A 17,589-nucleotide genomic window follows, 5' to 3' on the forward strand; every position below is an offset into this window, starting at 1 on the left:
CTCCCTCAGCACTGTCCCTCCGACCGTGCGGCACTCCCTCAGCACTGACCCTCCGACAGTGCGGCACTCCCTCAGCACTGACCCTCCGACAGTGCGGCACTCCCTCAGCACTGACCCTCCGACAGTGCGGCACTCCCTCAGCACTGACTCTCCGACAGTGCGGCACTCCCTCAGCACTGACCCTGCGACAGTGCGGCACTCCCTCAGCACTGACCCTCCGACAGTGCGGCACTCCCTCAGCACTGACCCTCCGACAGTGCGGCACTCCCTCAGCACTGACCCTCCGACAGTGCGGCACTCCCTCAGCACTGACTCTCCGACAGTGCGGTGCTCCCTCAGCACTGACCCTCCGACAGTGCGGCACTCCCTCAGCACTGACCCTCCAACAGTGCGGCACTCCCTCAGCACTGACCCTCCGACAGTGCGGCACTCCCTCAGCACTGACCCTCCGACAGTGCGGCACTCCCTCAGCACTGACCCTCCGACAGTGCGGTGCTCCCTCAGCACTGACCCTCCGACAGTGCGGTGCTCCCTCAGCACTGACCCTCCGACAGTGCGGCGCTCCCTCAGCACTGACCCTCCGACAGTGCTGCACCCCCTCAGCACTGTCTCTAAGGGAATGAGGACAGATTGTTTTCCTGAATTTCCTGGAAGGTGAAGCTAAATGACCAACATTTGTTGCTGCCTCCCAACCAACAGGGTGTTTTATACAAAAACGTCGTTGATGAATACAATCATACAATTAATTCCCGTTATGGAAAAAAGATCAATGAGCTATATAATTAGCTTGGAATGTTTACATTTACAAAATAATATCTGTCAAAGATTGTGCCTCTATAAAATGCGTTGTCAGTTCTGCCAATCTTGGGCTCTCTGAGTAATTCCTCTGGGTGAGATCAGGATTGATTGGGAGTTTGAATCTCTGTCCTCAGGGGTCTGTTGCCTTCGCTGCTGGTGTTGGAGGGAGGTTGATCGAGAGTCTGACGTGCTTCTTTCACTGCCTGTGCTGCTCGGCCTGTACAGGGAATAAAGGCAGAGACGGAACGAGAGTGAGAGGCCGGGAGAGGGAGAAAGAGATGCTCCTCTTTTGAATTCCAAACCCATTCCTGGAGAAAGCATGAGCCCTGGCCCCAGAGGATGGGACAAGCTCTTAGATGCTCCTTGCTCTGTCGGCAGTCTGACTCCAACCCGGCCAAGATCATGTAAGTGTTTTGTTTCGGATTTCCAGGCGAGTTCTCAGAGCAGCTCAGTGATTGTATCAGCAGGTTGGGACAATTGGGATTAATGTCCCACTGCCCACTCTGCAGTGGAGAGTGGAAAATACTTTCCCTTCATTTTCATCTGATTAAAGGGTTCCTGTCCTGGCAGATCCCCGCTGTGTAGCCAGCACCTAGCCAAGGGGCTGGGGAATCATTGAATCCTCGTACATGTTCACTAACAGATCCTGTTCCAGTCCCTTGTTTCTGTATGGTGTTGAGATTCCTGTACTGAGTCTGTTCCAAGCTCATGACTGAGTGAGATTGCTGGAAATGACATTCAACTTCTCAAGTGATGACTGCATTGTAAAGTAATCCTCTCGTCCCTTCCATATCTATAGTAACTGCTTATTAATGCGGCTTTAGATAGATCCGTATTGATTTTTCCACAATGACTTTGCATTTCAGTCTCACTTGATGGGCTGTTGGCAGCAGCTCAGAGCACTGTTGTGTTTAAAATGCTGACTTTCCATTACCAGGGAATTTATATGTTCATGTGTCAGAGGGGAGTTCGGATTGAGAATGCCAAGGTTTGTAATTTCAAAGACCAGGCACTCCCAGGACAGGGACAGCAGGGCAAAGCTCCCACTACACGGTTCCAACCGAACACTCCCAGGACAGAGACAGCACACAGTTAGATACAGAGTAAAGCTCCCTCTACATTGTCCCCATCAAACACTCCCAGAACAGCGACAGCACAGCGATAGATACAGAGTAAAACTCTCTCTCTACACTGTCCCCATTGTCCAGGATGCTGCCTGGACTGGAGGGCTTATCTTATGAAGAGAGGTTGACTGAGCTCGGACTTTTTTCATTGGAGAAAAGGAGGAGGAGAGGGGACCTAATTGAGGTATACAAGATAATGAGAGGCATAGATAGAGTCGATAGCCAGAGACTATTTCCCAGGGCAGAAATTGTTAACACGAGGGGTCATAGTTTTAAGCTGGTTGGAGGAAGGTACAGAGGGGATGTCAGAGGCGGATTCTTTACACAGAGAGTTGTGAGAGCATGGAATACGTTGCCAGCAGCAGTTGTGGAAGCAAGGTCATTGGGGACATTTAAGAGACTACTGGACATGCATATGGTCACAGAAATTTGAGGGTGTATACATGAGGATCAATGGTCAGCACAACATCGTGGGCTGAAGGGCCTGTTCTGTGCTGTACTGTTCTATTTCTGTGTTCTAAACACTCCCAGAACAACGACAGCACGGGGTTAGATACAGAGTAAAGCTCTCTCTACACTGTCCCCATCAAACCTCCCAGGACAGTGACAGCACGGGGTTAGATACAGAGTAAAGCTCTCTCTACACTGTCCCCATCAAACCTCCCAGAACAACGACAGCACGGGGTTAGATACAGAGTAAAGCTCTCTCTACACTGTCCCCATCAAACTCTCACAGAGCAGGACAGCACGGGGTTAGATACAAAAGTTAATATAGTCTCTTGTCCTGGAAAAGGTGGATACAACAGTTCAGCAACAGCAGTTATCTCAGTATCATAGAGTCATAGAGATGTACAGCATGGAAACAGACCCTTCGGTCCAACCCGTCCATGCCAACCAGATATACCAACCTAATCTAGTCCCACCTGCCAGCACCCAGCCCATGTCCCTCCAAACCCTTCCTATTCATATACCCATCCAAATGCCTCTTAAATGTTGTAATTGTACCAGCCTCCACCACATCCTCTGGCAGCTCATTCCATACACCTACCACACTCTGTATGAAAAGATTGCCCCTTAGGTCTCTTTTATATCTTTCCCCTCTCACTCTAAACCTATACCCTCTAGTTCTGGACCCCCCCACCCCAGGGAAAAGACTTTGCCTACTTACCCTATCAATGCCCCTCATGATTTTGTAAACCTCTGAGGTCACCCCTCAGCCTCTGACGCTACAGGGAAAACAGCCCCATCCTGTTCAGCCTCTCCCTGTAGCTCAAACCTTCCAACCCTGGCAACATCCTTGTACATCTTTTCTGAACCGTTTCAAGTTTCACAACAAGAGTTTAGTCTGTGCAACTTCCAGATCAGAAGCATTTGGTTAGTAATCTGCTGGTTATTAAAAAGCAGAGAAAGTCTCAGCTCTACGTTTTATGAGCATTGTGTAAGAAGACTTCCCAGTTGACAGAAATAATCAGGGGATATCTAGCTTCATCGAGCTGAATGGTTTTGAATGGATTGTTGTAGTTTCTCTGGATTCCAATCACTGTAAAGTGATGACATTGGGAATTAGATTGAAACTCTGTTTTGCTGGGTGTTTTAAGATTATTTTTCTAACTGTATTTTATATTCCTATGGTCCATTTTTGTTTTATTTTGTTTTCATCTTTGGTGTACTAAACTTCTGTTCTGTCGTGAAGGGAAACTGCAACTCATGTGACTGTGTTTCACTAGATTCTCCAACAAAGATATGGTCCATCAAGCTGGATTTCAGTCTTGGATGTGAGTCATAGAGTCATACAGCACAGAAACAGACCCTTCGGCACCTTGCCTCTAACAAGATGGGCCCTTATCTTACTCAGCAGCCTCCTGAGCAGCACCTTATCAAAGTCCTTCTCGAAGTCCGGATAGATAATGTCCACTGGCTCTCCTTAGACTAACCTGCTCACTATCTCCTTAAAGAATACAAAAAGGTTTGTCAGGCATGACCTCCCTTGATGAAACCATGCTGACTTTGCTCTGTTTTGCCATCCTTCACAATGGACTCCAGAATCTGACCAACGACCGAGGTCAGGCTAAGCGGCCTATAATTTCCTGTTCTCTGCCTTGCTCCCTCGTTAGACGGCTTGGGGGGAGGTTACATCAGTGAGTTTCCAATCCTCTGGGACCCTCTCTGACTCCAGTGAGAACCTGAAAGATCACTACTGTCTCCTCAGTTATCTCCTTCTGAGCTCTGGGGTGTATCCCACCTGGTCCTAGTGATTTATCCACCTTCAGACCTGACAGTTTTATGGCACCTCCACTTTGGTGATGGCCTCCAGACTTGGCTCTGCCTCCTGACTCTCTTGAATATTTGGGGTATTTCTTGTGTCTTCCGCCATGAAGACTGACTCAAAGTAATTATTCAGTTCCTCAGCCCTGCCTTAATTCCTTCTGAACTCCGTCTGAAACCTGCTCCCCCTTAGATTGAGACTATGCCACCTCGTTCTAGTTTGACCCACCAGTGGAAACATCCTCCCTGTTTCTATCTGATCTATTCCCTGTGTAAGTGTATGTGTTTCTCTAAGATCCTCTATCATTCAAGTTTCCTACATCTACATCATGTCCAGCTAACATAAAGCTCTGAGGTCCCATCACTACAGGTACATAGAGTCATAGAGATGTACAGCACAGCAACAGACCCTTCGGTCCAACCCATCTATGCCAACCCGATATCCCAACCTATTCTAGTTCCAGCACCCGGCCCAGATCCCTCCAAACCCTTCCTATTCAGATACCCATCCAAATGCCTCTTAAATGTTGTAATTGTACCAGCCTCCACCACATTCACTGGAAGCTCATTTTATACACGTACCACCCTCTGGGTGAAAAGATTGCCCCTTAGGTCTCTTGTATCTTTCCCCTCTCACCCTAAACCTATGCCCTCTAGTTCTGGACTCCCCCACCCCAGGGAAAAGACTTTGTCTATTTATCCTATCCATGCCCGTCAAAATTTTGTAAACATCACAACAGATTTCTAATACACGTGCTCCCTGATTTATGGACATCCAGCTAATGAATGTTGATACTTACAAACATATGTACAGGCCTTAATAATGCTGGGATGTATGAATGAGATCCCATTAGATACAGGACGTGACAAGTGACTGTGTCCATACTTCGGATTGGAGGATCGGAGAGGTGATGACTGATGTGTGTTAACTATATGGCGAGGTTTTATATACAGATGGTTTCATGTTGCTGTTATGTACAACAGCTATCAAGCTGCCCAGACACACACCCAATGTTAGAGAGCATTGATGAAACATAAAACAATGGAGCTGAAAGTTGACATAATCGAGCAATCTAAGAAAAGGCAAAAGGCCAAGAAACCTCGGAAAAGAGGAGAAAGTGGGGACTGCAGATGCTGGAGATCAGACTCAAGAGAGTGGTGCTGGAAAAGCGCAGCAGGTCAGGCAGCATCCGAGGGGCAGGAGAGTCGACGTTTCGGGCATACGTTCTTCTTCATCATTCCTGATAAAGTGCATATTCGCTGCTCCTCAGATGCTGCCTGACCAGCTGTGATTTTCCAGCACCACACTCTCGACAAACATCAGAAAAGAGTCAGGCCACAGTTGGAACAATTCTAAAAGGTGAAAGTGCACCTTCTGGAACATGCCCCTGATGGCCATGGTCATTATTAAACCATGGAGCGGATTCATTCCAGAAACCCAGTTAGTTGTTTGGTTTAAGGATCAGTCTCAGTGTGGTTTGTTGGTTGGCTGGAACTGTACTCACAAAGAAACCAATCTGTCTGTATGCAGACCTAAGGGCGAAGTGTGGTGGGGAAACTGGGCGGTACGGTGGCTCACTGGTTAGCACTGCTGCCTCACAGCGGCAGGGACCTGGGTTCAATTCTAGCCTCGGGCGACTGTCTGTGTGGAGTTTGCACATTCTTCCCCGTATCTGCGTGGGTTTGCTCCAGGTTCCTCCCACAGGCCAAAGATCTGCAGGTGAGGGTGGGTTGGCCACAGGAAATGCAGGGTTACTGTGATTGGGCAGGCTGTTGTTCAGAGTGTTGGAATAGGCCGAATGGCCTGCTGCTGGCCTTTAGCCTATGGCCTTTGTTATTAAAATGACAGGAGGTGTACCTGCCTATTTCTTGGTGGCAGTGCTGTGGTGTTTAGCAGTGTCGGCCTATGTTGATGTAAGGTGCTGAAGACCCGAGGGATTTGAACGGCATCTGGAAGGTGTTCCCTTCCATCATGTGACAGTCCCATGAAAAAGGCCTGGGTGAGATTGAGCTTTTTGAAGGGCTGGTCCTGGCATTGGTTTGTGCTGAGCTAGAGAGACGCTGTGCCTCAATGAGTGTGTCCTTCAGGAGCTTATTAATCCGAGATAATGCTCCTGGAAATCCGGCTTTCCGGGATAATTTTCATCCTGACATTCAGGCTGGGCATGCCACCCCACACAACCTCTGCCCTAGGGCTCAGGGTGTCATTGCTTTCTTTAAAGCCTGCCACAGCCTACAGTGGTAGTGTCCCTACCCGTGAACCAGGATTCCTGGGTTCAAGTCCCACCTGCTCCAGACGGGCGCTGTAATGTCACTGAACAAGTTGATTAGAAAAATAGGACATGTTCCTCCCGACCGGAAGAGGTCAAGAACCTGAAGGAATTTTGTACGCCCAATAAAACCTACCAAGCAGTAAAGAACATTGAAGGGATGAGGTCAAGCAACGCAACAGGAATGTAATCTGGAAAAGACTTTGCCCTCAATTTATTAAAGGCTTCCTTGGTTTTGAAGAAACTATTGAGGTAGCGATGAAGAAAGCAATGGACTTTGATAAGCAACTCCAACTTGGAGATGGTCAGGAATTGTTCGAATCCCAAGAGCCAATTCGTAAGGCCCCGTTGGGACTGAAGCACCAGATGAAGACAAAACAGAATCAGCAACTCAAAGGGATTCATGGTCAAGGAACTGGCAGAACCCTCTTAGGCTGATCCGAGAAGGAATGAGTGGATTTGCAGGACAAGACCCCAAACATTCCCAGATACACCAAGGTCCAAAGAGCTGTTGGTGAGTGGTTACAGTGTTAGAAGGAGAAACGTGTAGAACAGCGTGAGGCCTCAGTCCAACCATCCCTTGAAATAACGTTCAACAAGCTCAAAAGAGCCAAATCCATCATCTTCAACAATACAGGATGCTCTTCAGAGGGTGGGGATGTTCTCGATGGGCTGAAGGGATTCTAAGTTCTTCATCAGCATCTCCCTCATCCCTGTCTTTTCTGAATAACATCCCTCTCTGCTCTGAGAAACGATCCTTCCAATAGGTAAGTGCCTGTGTAAATGAAGTAGGAGAAAGTGAGGACTGTAGATGCTGGAGATCAGAGCTGAAAATGTGTTGCTGGAAAAGCGCAGCAGGTCAGGCAGCATCCAAGGAGCAGGAGAATCGACGTTTCGGACATAAGCCCTTCTTCAGGAATGAGGAGGGTGTGCCAAGCAGGCTAAGATAAAAGGTAGGGAGGAGGGACTTGGGGGAGGGGTATTGGGAATGCGATAAGTGGAAGGAGGTTAAGGTGAGGATGATAGGCTGGAGAGGTGGTGGGGGCAGAGAGGTTGGGAAGAAGATTGCACGTCAAGCAGGCGGTGCTGAGTCGGAGGGTTGGGACTGAGATAAGGTGGGGGGATGGGAAATGAGGAAACTGGAGAAATCTGCATTCATCCCTTGTGGTTGGAGGGTTCCTAGGCGGAAGATGAGGTGCTCTTCCTCCAGGCATCATGTTACCATGGTCTGGCGATGGAGGAGGCCAAGGACCTGCATGTCCTTGGCGGAGTGGGAGGGGGAGTTAAAGTGTTCAGCACGGGGCGGTTGGGTTGGTTGGTGCGGGTGTCCCAGAGGTGTTCTCTGAAACGTTCCGCAAGTAGGCGGCCTATCTCCCTGATATAGAGGAGGTCACATCGGGTGCAGCGGATGCAGTAAATGATGTGTGTGGAGGTGCAGGTGAATTTGTGACGGATATGGAAGAATCCCTTGGGGCCTTGGAGGGAAGTAAGGGGGGAGGTGTGGGTGCTCCCCTCCAAGGCCCCAAGAGATCCTTGAAAGGGTTCAGAAAAGATTTACAAGGATGTTGCCAGGGTTGGAGGATCTGAGCTACAGGGAGAGGCTGAACAGGCTGGGGCTGTTTTCCCTGGAGCGTCGGAGGCTGAGGGGTGACCTTATAGAGGTCTACAAAATTATGAGGGGCATAGATAGGATAAATAGACAAAGTCTTTTCCCTGGGGTCGGGGAGTCCAGAACTAGAGGGCATAGGTTTAGGGTGAGAGGGGAAAGATATAAAAGAGACTTAAGGGGCAACTTTCTCACACAGAGGGTGGTACGTGTATGGAATGAGCTGCCAGAGGAAGTGGTGGAGGCTGGTACAATTGCAACATTTAAGAGGCATTTGGATGGGTATATGAATAGGAAGGGTTTGGAGGGATATGGGCCGGGTGCTGGCGGGTGGGACGAGATTGGGTTGGGATATCCGGTCGGCATGGACGGATTGGACTGAAGGGTCTGTTTCTGTGCTGCACACTGGCACGGTGACTCGGTGGTTAGCACTGATGCCTCACAGCGCCAGAGACCCGGGTTCAATTCCAGCCTCTGGTAACTGTCTGTGAGGAGTTTGCACATTCTCCCTGTGTCTGTGTGGGTTTCCAGTTGCCTGTATTGGACTGTAGTGGGTAAAATCAGACATCACACAACACCAGGGTATAGTCCAACAAGTTTAATTGGAATCACATGCTTTTTGAGCACTGCCCCTTGGTTAGGTGACGTCTGTTGGACAGGTGTCATGTGACCTCTGACCTTGACCACCCCAGGCACCTCCACATCATATTTTTGGAGATGTATATGTAGACCGTATTGGACAGCAGCTTATAAACCCTGTTTTAATGTTATATACTGCATGTAACATCGTGTGTGTTCTCAGTTGCATCCAACTTGACTTACGAACATTCTCAGGAATGGAACCTGTTTGTAAGGTCGGGACTGCCTGTATTCATTTATGAACCTTTCCTGATTTTTCCATTATCTTTCTGTTAAGTATCAGAACACAGTGTCTAGCACGGTCTCCCAGAACAGCAATCCCTGGTTTGTGAACTGGTTCCCTTCTGTCCACAAGCTGGAACATATTGACGGTCAATGGAAAGCAGCCGTTTGCAGCTACAGGAACTGTTCATATGTCAGATATTTAAAATTACTCCCCTGTATGAGATTACATTCATATTCATAAATCTGGGACCCCTGGTAATGTTTAATTGATTTGGAGGAGATTTCCATTCAGAAACATCTCTCTCTCTCTCTCTCTCTCTCTCCCCTTCGACCTCTTTCTCACTCTGTCATTCTCTGTAATTTTCCCTCCAGCCTGTTTCCACTCATCACTGGCTGGACCAGCATTTATTGCCCGTCCCTAGTTGCCCCTTGAGAAGGTGGGGGTGAGCTGCCTTCTTGAACCTCTGCAGTCCAACTGTCTTACCATGTTCCCTGTGGTGATATTGCCATGAAATGTTCATGTGACAGAATCAATTTTGTCGCTGCAATCAGGAGGATTTATCCAATAAAATCTTCCAAACCCACGACCACTTCCATCGAGAAGGACAAGGGCAGCAGATACATGGGAACACCGCCCCCTGCAAGTTCCCCTCCGAGTCACTCCCCATCCTGACGTGGAAATATATCGCTGTTCCTTCACTGTCACTGGGTCACAATCCTGGAATTCCCTCCTTAAGGGACATTGTGGGTCGACCTACAGCACGTGGACTGCAGTGGTTCAAGAAGGCAGCTCACCCCCCACCTACTCAAGGGGCAACTAGGGACGGGCAATAAACACTGGCGCAGTTGGTGATACTCACATCCTGTGAATATAAAGTTGAAAGGTTCCCAGCAGCAATGGGAGAATTTGTCGGGTCAGCTGGTGGGAAGGTTGAGTAGCTGACCAGCCCGCAGCAGTGTGAGAACATCTGGACAACACCAGGCTCATTGTTATCAATCCGTTTGAATGGAGTGAAGCCAGTAGATTTCTTTAGGGGATTTCGGGTCGCAGATACAGAGACATTGACTCCTTTACCTCAGTCCTGTGGGTATCTGTGACCCATGTGCCTTAAACATGGCCCTGAGATCCTGATGGTATCTCTCCAAAGTTTCGTGTGTCTGCCGATTATACGCAGGTAACTTCAATGATTTCACACCCAGACTGCATCCTGGAAAATTTTAAATATCAGGTTACAAAAGGACTGAGATAAAGTTCCCACTAGTGCCTCAGCTGCAATTGTCCTTGAAGGAGACGTATCTGAGAATCGGGTGGGGTATCCATCATTGTAAGGACACATCAGTAACCGGCTTCTCAAGGGTGGGAATGAGTCTGACACTGAGCAAAAGGGAGGACTGCAGATGCTGGAAACCAGAGTCTAGATTAGAGTGGTGCTGGAAAAGCACAGCAGGTCAGGCAGCATCCGAGGAGCAGGAAAATCGACATTTCGGGCAGGAGCCCTTCATCAGGGTCTGTCACAATCTGCTAACACTTGACCAAATGTTTCTTCAGAAACCAGTCTGTGGGTTGTCAAAGGGGCTGGTTTCACAACGTGTTTAGGTTAACCTAACACCTGACAGACATATCGGCGACATCAGGGATCCTGATGAAGGGCTTTTGCCCAAAATGTTGATTTTCTTGCTCCTCGGATGTTGCCTGACCTGCTGTGCTTTTCCAGCACCACTCTCTTGACTCTGATCTCCAGCATCTGCCGTCCTCACTTCTGCCTACCTGACAGATATGCACATTTTACAGAGCTGCACCCATTCATTTACCTGTTTCCTGGTGCTTGTATTCCCCCCTCTCCTACACACCCAGCTATCAGCCCTTCATCAGCTACGAAGAATAGCTTGGTATGAGATCAGGCTGACACCACCAGAAGAAATAGGAACAGATATAGGCTATTCAGCCCCTCAAACCTGCACTGACATTCCTCACGTCCACTTTTTGGCCCTTTATCTGTGGGTGGCTCCGTGGTTAGCACTGCTGCCTCACAGCGCCAGGGACCTGGGTTCAATTCCCGCCTTGGGCGATTGTCTGTGTGGAGATTGCACATTCCTCCAGGTGCTCCGGTTTCCTCCCACAGTCCAAAGATATGCAGGTTAGGGTGGATTGGCCAGGCTAAATTGCACCATAGTGTTCAGGGTTGGGTAGGCTATGTGGGTTAGCCGTGGGAAATGCAGGGTTACAGGGACAGGTCTGGGTGGGCTGCTCTTCAGAGGGTTGGTGTGGACCCGATGGGCCGAATGGCCTGCTTCCACACTGGTTGGGATTCTAGGATTCTAAGAACCCTTGATTCCCCGACTGATCAAGAATCTCTCTCAGCCTTAAATATCCACAAGGACTCTGCTCCCACAGCTCTCTCTGTGACAAGAGTTCCAAAGACTCACAACCCTCTGAGAGAAGAATTTCCTCCCCATCTCAGTCTGAAATTGGTGCCCCTTTATTCTGAGACTGTGCCCTCTGGTCCTAGACCCTCCATGAGGGGAAACACCCTCTCAGCATTGACCCACTCAAGCCCCTTAAGAGCCCTGGATGTTTCAGTGAGATCCTCTCTCATTCCTGTGTTGTTGATTTTAGTTGCCAGTGTTGAGTTTTGCCCAGTTGAAGCTACCTCTTTGAATGTTCTTAAAACAAAGATAGAACAGTTAATTAAGGATTATGGTGAAAGGGTGGGTAAGTGGTGCTGAGGCCATGAAAAGAACAACCATGATCTTATTGAATGGTTGAGCAGGCTCGAAGGGCTGAATGGCCTACCCCTGCCCCTGGTTCTTATGTTCTAAACCCCTCACCTCTGGAATCAATCTCGTGAGTCTCCCCTGAACTGCCTCCGATACAACGACACTCCACTTCAAGTCAGGAGACCCAAACTGTACATAATACTCCAGGTACGGTCTCAGAAATGCTCATCCAGTTGCAGCAATATTCCTCCACGTTTATACCCTATTCCATCAGCAACAAAATTCCTCCGTCTTACCTGAGGTACCTGCTTGCAAAGCTCACCGTGAAACCTTCTGAAGAGTCACTGGACCTGAATTGTTTCTCTCTCCACAGATGATGCTGCCAGACCTGCTGAGTTTCTCCAGCCATTTCAGTTTCGGATCATCACCAAGTTGTTTTATTTTAGAGTGAAAGCATGCAGTGCTGAGTGTTTTACAATTTTGTTCTAACGGTGTTCTATTTAGAGTTTGTTTTGTTTATCTCTGGTTTTTTTTTCTGTTGTATATTCCTCTGCTGTTGGAGAAACCCTGCCACCTAGTGTGATTGTTTTCACTGACTGACCGTCTTGTTTGCTAAAATACAAGAAAATAATCATCCATCAGGGCCAGATTCACCTGGGATAGAGTCTGAGAGTCATACAGCGCAGAAACAGACCCTTCGGCCCAACTAGTCCATACTGAACATAACCCCAAACTAATCTAGTCCCACCTGCCTGCTCCTGGCCCATATCCCTCTAAACCTTTCCTCTTCATGTATCCATCCAAATGTCTTTTAAATATTGTAACTGTTCCCACATTCCCCACTTTCTCAGAAAGATCATTCCACACACAAACCACCCACTGTGTAAAACGTTTGACCCTTGCAGGCACCAATGACTATAAGGTGGGGGGAACAAATGGGAACGTGCTGCAGCTTAAGAGCTATCACCTCTCGGTGTGGGCTTCCTGTAACCAGATGGTGTTTGGAAGCACATTAGGACAACTCTGCCCAACCATCTCCTGCCCACGTTCCCAGACCACCTTGGAGAAAGGCGAGGGAGGATGGGGATGGTGCAGGATGAGGAGCAGATCCAGACCCGTCCAATCTGCACATCAGAGAGAAAATCACAGATTTGTTACGGTACGGAAGGAGGCCATTTGGCCTATCATATCTGCAACCGTTCTATCCCCTCGTGCCAATCTCCTGCCTTTTCCCCATGTCCCTGCACACCATTTCTACAAAAAAAGCCCATCCAATGTCCCTGTTGAATGTCCCGATTGAACCTGCCCCCACCACGTTTCCAGGCAGTGCGTTCCCACACCCGAACTACTCGCTGAGTGAAAAGGGTTCTTTCTCACATCACCTGTTCAAATTGTACGTTCTCGTTCCTTTTAACAAGAAGTGACAGTTTCTCCCTATTGGGTCTCTGCAGTCTGCTCAGGATTCCGAAGGAGATTCCCATCTCTCTGCTGTGGGAAGAAGGCGATTAGTCAATTCCCGGTTTGAGTGTAACTGTAAGCATTGGAATGGGTGAAATATAAGCAGGACACTAGAGGATGAGTTCGACTACTTTAATCTCTGGTGGATCTTCAGAGAGAATTTGGTGGGCCCCCTCTTTCAGCCCTCTGTCGATGTCGTCCTTTCTCTACCAGAAGGGTCTCCCGCTGTCTTCTCATGTCACTGCCGCCTCTCTCTGACATGGGAGCACAGCACAGTCCTGTCCTGGAGATGAAGAGGTGAGATGGCTTCCTTTCTCTGCTGAGATCGTCCGGCCAAACTTTGGGCATAATACGTTCCCTTTCAGCCGAGGATTCGGGAAAAGGTCCTGAGGAAATCCCCGCGAGATCCTGAGAACCTGGGAATTGGAATGGGGAAAGCAAGTCTGCCGCTGTGCAGTGTCATACAATGGGTAAAGGAGGGTGAATTAATGAGTCATTACCTTGGGCCTGGATGTAATGTTCCTATTTATGATGTCACTTCATGTCAGTCCTAGTCATCTGTTACTCTGACTAGAAGCTAGTCAATTGGGGGAAAACAGCTCTCTCTGCTATGGCCAAGTAAGTTCTTAAACCTTGTCTTTCTTGTCTTGTGTTGAGTGTTGGATTATTCTCTGCCATTTGGGTTTGGGCGGTGTGTGGTTGGGTGGAGAGGGAGTGGGTTTTTCGAAACAGTCTCCTCCCCACTTGGGTTAACGCTGTGAGGGCAATGGAATGAACAGCAATGAGATGATATGGTACTGACAGCACAGCGACAGGCCGTTCAGCCCATCTGGTCCATGCCTGTGCTGAGAGTCCTCCCACAGTCTCTCCTCCCCCACAAGCCCCCCCCCCCCACCCTCTCACACCGTGCCCTGGATGATTTCCACATTCTTGTCCCTCTCTGGACCGAGCTGTACATCCCAAACTCTAGGCCGGGCTGTTTGTGCTGACCTCTGTGACCCCTCGGTGGGGGTTACTCCTGCATGAGGCAGCACCTTCCTTTGGTTGAAGCGTCACGTGGGACAGGACCCCATCTCCACACACCCCACCCCTCACTCCCACACCCCATAATCCCCCAGCTCACCCATCCCCCCCACAGCCTCACCCCCAACCCCCACACCCATCCCCCCTTCACCCCCACAGCCTCACCCCCTCACTGCCTCACCCCCCACCCTCCCATCAGGACCTCCTGAGTGATCACTCAGCGAATGCGGGAGGGTCACTTTAACCACACCCCGCCCAGACTGACCCTCCCCTCCTCTCCCCCACACCCTAACCCAGACTGATCTTCCCCTCCCCCACACCCTGACCCTGATTGAGCCCTTCCCCCACACTCTGACCCAGACTGATCCTCCCCTCCCCCACACCCTGACCCTGATTGAGCCCCATTCCCCCACACCCTGACCAGACTGATCCCCCCCTCCCCCCACACCCTGACCCTGACTGATCCACCACTGCCCCACACTGAGCCCCTCCTCCACACCCTGGCAGATGAGAAACCTGGTACCTTCCTGATTGGTAAACAGAGCGGCCTACCTGTTTGGGTGAGGAAACGAAGCCTCGATCTGTCTCAGTCTGGTGGGAAGGTGGTGGGGTGATTGGGGTCTTCTCCCCCTTCTGCCCACCTTCAATCCTCCACCCCCCTCCCAGGGAATACTCCCTCTCCTGGACATTATAGGCCATGGCTGCCTCCCCGCACCCCGACCCCACCCCACCCCACCCCTCCCCACCCCTCCCCAGACCAAAAGCCACATGTGGCCTGTGGGGGATGCCGTATTTCACAGTCACTGGGGTCTCTGATTGGCTGGCAGCTTTCAATGGGATAGGTAGTGATCCAGGTGGAATGTCCGGAGGGTGGTCACATGGTGAGGGTGCCTGACTGTCACATGGTCTGGATGGGTCTCCCATTCAAGGTGGTGATGGGGTAGATGAAGGGGCATCCATTGAAACACTTGGATGAAAGATAAAGGAAGATAGATTTGGAGGAAGTCCATTGACTCCCCCCTCAGTCTGCTCCTTCCTGTAAATACCAATGTCACTTATAGAGTTTGGATTTTAAAATAGTGGCATATGTAGATGTTTACCTTCTTGAAGGCTTTGTACAAAAGTAATTATGTCTGAGACAGTGACTCAAACCAATCTGTGTAAGAATGTAGGGAGCACCCGCAGTGTTAATGGAAGAACGTTTTTACTGTGATGGTGTACAATTGTGACATCAACACTGAGTGGCGTTCATTTATTTTTGGTTCAGGATGACCAAGGATTCATTTTAACTTCAGAAACCCAAACATTAAATGTTAGCTGGCAATTTGGAGAAAGAAACAAATATAGTCTTTGCCCTGGAAAAGGTGTATGTAATGGTTGGAAGGAAATGCAGTTACCACGGTAGAAAAGTTTAATTTGTGCAGTTTCCAGACCAGGAGTGTTTGGTTAGCAATCGGCTGTTTATTAAAAAGCAGAGAAAATCTAAGCTCTCGGTTTTGTGTGAATTCATGGAACAATATTTTTTCTGGAGATAGATGAGCCCAAGCCAATCTGAGTTTAATTCATGCTGATATTATTTTAATTTCATCTTTGCATTTTCTCTGTTCCCTCCATGTCCTTTTTGTATAAAGGATAAATAGGGTGCTCACTCGGACTTTAAACTTGTGAGTCGGGGGGAAGGGAAAGGGAAAGCAGCAGGTTAGCATCTGTACAGGAGGGTTTAAGGTCAAGGCAGACTATGAAAGATGCAAAAATGAAGGATAACTCAGGAGCTATTAGAGAAGTTGTGAATCATGAGGGTAAGAAAGCTGGCATAAAGGCACTTTAGCTGAATGCTTGTAGCATTCGGAACAAGGTCGATGTGTTAACAGCACAAATCATCATTAACGAATATGATTTGGTAGCCATTACAGAGACATGGTTACAGAATGGTCAGGACTGGGAATTACTGGGTGGCACGGTGGCACAGTGGTTAGCACTGCTGCCTCACAGCGCCAGAGACCCGGGTTCAATTCCCGACTCGGGCAACTATCTGTGTGGAGTTTGCACGTTCTCCCCGTGTCTGCGTGGGTTTCCTCCGGGTGCTCCGATTTTGCTCCCACAGTCCAAAGATGTGCAGGTCAGGTGAATTGGCCATGCTAAATTGCCCGTAGTGTTAGGTAAGGGGTAGATGTAGGGGTATGGGTGGGTTGCCCTTCGGCGGGGCGGTGTGGACTTGTTGGGCCGAAGGGCCTGTTTCCACACTGTAAGTAATCTAATCTAAAAAAAAATATCCAGGGGGTGCCAGACTATTTGGAAGGACAGACAGGAATGAAAGGGAGGTGGTGTAGTTCTGACATTCAAGGACGACATCATGGCGGCGCTGAGCGATGATATAGATTCTATGGAGCATGAGGTTGAATCCATTTGGGTGGAAATTAGGAATTCCAAGTCGAAAATATCACTGATAGGTGTAGTCTACCGGCCACCAAGTAATAACATCACATCGGGATGGGCAATAAACAAGGAGATAGCTAATGCCTGTTAAAATGGTACGGCCATTATCATGGGAGATTTTAGTCTGCATGTTGATTGGTCGAACCAGCTCAGTCAGGGTGGCCTTGAAGGAGGGATTTGTTGAGTGCATCTGGGAGAGTTTTCTTGAACAGTATGTAATGGAACCAATGAGGGAGCAAGCCATCCTAGACCTGGCCTGGTTTAATGAGACCGGGATAATTAATGAGGCCACAGTCAGGGCATCCTCTTGGAAGGAGCGATCACAGCATGGTGGAGTTTAAAATACAGCTGGAGAGTGTGAAGATGAAATCCAATCCCAGGGTCCTGTGTGTGAATAAGGGGGACAATGATAGAATGAGGAAGGACCTGGCTAAAGTGGACTGGAAACAGAGACTTTATGGTGTGACAGTTGATGAGCAGTGGAAGACCTTCAAAGCAATTTTTCCAAGTGTTCAGCAAAAGTATATTGTGGTGAGAAGGAAGGACTGAAAGGGGGGTTTGGGGGGGTTGGGGGGGGGTGGGTGTGGGGGTAATCTGTCATGGGGGGTCAAAGGAAATAAGGCAGGCTGTCAAAGTGAAAGAGAAGGCATACAAAGTGGCTAAAAACAGCAGGAATCTAGAAGATTGGGAAAACTTTAAATGTCAACGATAACCCACAAAAAGAGTTATAAAGAAAAGTAAGATAGATTATGAGAAATAACGAGCACAGAATATAAAGACAGACAGCAAGGGTTTGTAAATATATAAAATGACGAGGAGTAGCTAAAGTAAATGTACCTTTCGAGGATGAGAAGGGACGGTTGGTTCTGGGAATACGATGAAATGGCTGAGGTATTGAACAGGTATTTTGTGTCGGTCTTCACAGTAGAGGACACTAATAACATGCCAGTAGTTGACAAAGGGATGACGGTAGGTGTGGACCTGGAAACAATCATTATTACAGCAGAGTCAGTGTTGGTTAAACTAA

At 48.7% G+C, this 17,589-nt stretch overlaps 1 protein-coding gene across 2 annotated transcripts in view; it reads left to right on the forward strand.

Moving 5' to 3' along the window:
- Window positions 1-941: 941 nt before the first annotated feature.
- Window positions 942-17,589, forward strand: part of pde2a (phosphodiesterase 2A) — a 404,089-nt gene continuing 387,441 nt past the window's right edge. The window contains exon 1 of one of the 2 annotated variants that reach the window (XM_072576762.1): window positions 942-1,202. In XM_072576762.1, the coding sequence (XP_072432863.1) occupies window positions 1,138-1,202 (65 nt within the window). In that variant the 5' untranslated portion in view covers window positions 942-1,137. The remainder of the gene's footprint in view (window positions 1,203-17,589) is intronic. The other variant, XM_072576765.1, reaches the window with a different exon arrangement.

The sequence above is a fragment of the Chiloscyllium punctatum genome, chromosome 9 (assembly GCF_047496795.1).
Source record: "Chiloscyllium punctatum isolate Juve2018m chromosome 9, sChiPun1.3, whole genome shotgun sequence".
Classification (NCBI taxonomy): Eukaryota; Metazoa; Chordata; class Chondrichthyes; order Orectolobiformes; family Hemiscylliidae; genus Chiloscyllium; species Chiloscyllium punctatum.